General features: G+C 43.7%; 1 protein-coding gene across 1 annotated transcript in view; it reads left to right on the top strand.

Moving 5' to 3' along the window:
* Positions 1 to 1,042: 1,042 nt before the first annotated feature.
* LOC135113019 (cuticle protein 19.8-like) overlaps positions 1,043 to 3,117 on the top strand; it is a 3,958-nt gene continuing 1,883 nt past the window's right edge. Inside the window, exons 1-2 of the mRNA XM_064027941.1 lie at positions 1,043 to 1,183; positions 2,804 to 3,117. The exon at positions 2,804 to 3,117 is cut by the window's right edge and continues 61 nt beyond it. Coding sequence (XP_063884011.1) covers positions 1,178 to 1,183; positions 2,804 to 3,117 — 320 coding nt within the window. The 5' untranslated portion in view covers positions 1,043 to 1,177. The remainder of the gene's footprint in view (positions 1,184 to 2,803) is intronic.

Here is a 3,117-nt window from a genome sequence, read left to right as displayed (position 1 = left end):
TTTTTTCAGTTTGTTTTCTTTCATCTCTTCCTTTCTTCATACTTATTTTCGTTCACTTTCCTCTTTCTCTTTTTTTTTCCTATTCTCTCTGTTTTCCTCCTTCATTTAATCTTTTTCCGTATTCTTTTGTTTTCCTCACCTCTGTCTTTTCTATCTCCCTTCTCCCTATTTCTTTCCATCAACTTTATTTTTCCATCTTCTTTCCTTTTATCTCTCTTTTAATTTCACTTTCACTTTCATGTAACCTTCACATCACATCTGTATTAATTTTATTCCTATTATTTTTTTTTTTTCCTTCTCGCTCTTCCTGTGCTTCCATTTCTTAATCTCCTTATTTACCTTTCCCTTTTGTTTCCTCTCGCACTAATATATTTCTCCCTTTTCTTCTTTTTTTTTTCTATCCCAATGCCTATATTCCTTTTCTATTAGTACTTTCTCCCCTTCCTTTTCTCTCTCTTTTCCTTTTCATCTTTGTAATAAGTTTCTCCCCCCCCCCTCTCTCTCTCTCTCTCTCTTCACGTACACTTCAGTACCCCTCCCTCGTCTCCTCGTGCACGTAACTCTGCCCTCCATTTCCTACTTGCAGTAAGGGCGAGGCATCCATTACCACCAGGCCTCTTATTCATCTTTAACCTCATGCTGATTGCCCGTATTAAATTTGTTTACATATAAATCAAGCTACATTACACACACACACACACACACACACACACACACACACACACACACACACACACACACACACACACACACACACACACACACACATTTTTTCTTTTTTACCAGATTACTCGTATTTCCTCATTCTTCTTCCTTTCTTTTCCTAATATATTTATTTCCTTCCACACACACACACACACACACATACACACACACACACACAAATGACTCCTCCCGCTAGCCTGGAGATGATGTCCGGCTCCTCCTCCTTCTCCTCCCCCTCCTCCTCCTCCTCCTCCTCTTCCTTCTCCTCCTCGTCCCCTTCCCCCTTTCCTCCTCCTCCTTCCCGCAGGCGTGGTGACCCTGGGGAAGGTTAGGCGGGGCGGGACGACCTAGGTAGAGGCAGGGTAGGACAGGAGCAGGTATATAAGGCAGGGAGAGGCGAGGGAGAGGCAGTGGAGGAGGGAGAGCGTTGGCAAACACACACACAGGGACAACATTGTCGCTACCACTCGCTATGAAGGTGAGAGTGAGGGAGTGAGAGGAGCGTGGGGGTAGAAGGGGATAAGGGAGGAGGGGAGGTTGAAAAGTAAGGAAGGGATAGAAGGATAATGAAGAAAGGAGGGACGTGTGAGGGTGTAAGTGAAGGAGGAGAAGATAAGAGGGTAAAGAAGGAAAAATATAAGGTAGTCAATAGGGAGAGTGGGAAGGATAAGGGAGTGAGAGAGGAAAGAAGGGGTGGAGAGTAAGAAAGCGAGGTATGAATGAAGGAGCAAGAGAGGGTGAAGGAAAAGATGAGAGAAATACGAAGGAACAGAGAAAAAGGAAAAGAGATAAGACGAGAAAAGATGAGATAGAAAAATATGAGGAAGTAAAAAAAAAAAGAAAAAAAACAGAAGAGATGGAGTAAGGAGGATGAAAGGGCTGAAGGAATAAGGATGAGAGTAAGGAGGAGGAGGAGGAGGTAAAGAGGTAAAGATGCAGGAAGAATGGGAAGTGGGAGGTGCAAATGAGATAAATAAGTCCTAAACACGGAACTTTGATAAGGGATGCCTAACAAAAATTATAGAAACATCCATAAATATACACTTGCACGAATCTTATGGGATGTTATTAGTATGTGGCTGCTTATTATCCCTTTTTGCATAGACACTAAATAATTCACTGGTCTGAAGTATAGGTAATGGGGTAATAGTCTGAGAATACCTATGGGAGTTTAAATTGAAATGGACTGGACAGGTGGGCGAGTGGAGAGATTAGTGAGTGACATAAGAAAGACCGGAAGTGTTAAAGATTCTCAGTGTTTAGCAAGAGTATCGTGTGTGTGTGTGTGTGTGTGTGTGTGTGTGTGTGTGTGTGTGTGTGTGTGTGTGTGTGTGTGTGCTCATCTCTAACCATCCAACCACGGACGATAATTACTTTACACTGTGTTTAATATTCATCTCACAAACGTGTCCACCTCTGTCCTCTCTACCCAGACTTGCTCTCCTGTAACCACCACCACCACCACCACTGAGCTGTCTTTGTTACTTAAGACAACGACACATCCTCGTTCTCGTTCTGTTCTTAACTTTTCTCTGTTTTCCTTCAGTTGTTGCAGCGCTAATAAATCAAACAATTAATTTTACCTTTCCTTTTCTGCTATCTCTTTTCTTTTCTTTTTCTTTTCCCTTCCCTGTTTTCTCTTTCTTTTCTTCTTTTTCTCTTCTTATTCTTATTTTTCCCCCTATTCTACTTCTATTTCTATATTTCTCGTTCAATTCCTTCCCTTTTGTTTCTCCTCCTACTCCACCTTCTCCTGTTTTATCACCTTTTTTTTTCTCTCTCTTTACTTTATCCACTACCTCCACAAATCTCACTCCACCTCTCGATTACCTATTTCCTCACTTTCTTTTTCTCTCCACAAATCTCACACCTTCACTATATACCTCTTATCCCTCCTCCTTCTACTCCTCCTTTTTCCCATTTCTCCTCTCACTCACCTATTCCCTCACTTTCTCTTCCCCTCGCTCCTGTTTAAACTCAACCTCCGCAAACCACTTACATATTTCTCCTTATCCTTCTTTTTTTCCTTTTCCTCTCACCTCCACAATTCCCACACCTTTATGTAATTAACCACCTCTTCACCCACGTCCTTCCTCAGGTGTTGGCAATCCTCGTGGTGATCGTGGGGGGTACCATGGCCGCTCCTGCCAAATTGGACGGCTTGGACCACCACCAGCATCACAGCCACCACCACGATCATGACGATCACCACCACAACCACCCCAGCGACCCTCTGGCGAACCTCCTTCCTTCAAGCTCAAACTTCGGAGGCTACGACTACACCCCGCCAAAGGTTCCATCAGGACTTTATGAACTTCCCTCTGATAAGGTCGAAGTTACGTCCACCACCACCACTACCACCACTACCACCACCACCACGCCTCCCCCACCTCCCCCGCCCCCTGTGAACTC

This window comes from Scylla paramamosain, chromosome 2, assembly GCF_035594125.1.
Source record: "Scylla paramamosain isolate STU-SP2022 chromosome 2, ASM3559412v1, whole genome shotgun sequence".
Classification (NCBI taxonomy): Eukaryota; Metazoa; Arthropoda; class Malacostraca; order Decapoda; family Portunidae; genus Scylla; species Scylla paramamosain.
This window is presented reverse-complemented; position numbering and strand designations above follow the sequence as displayed.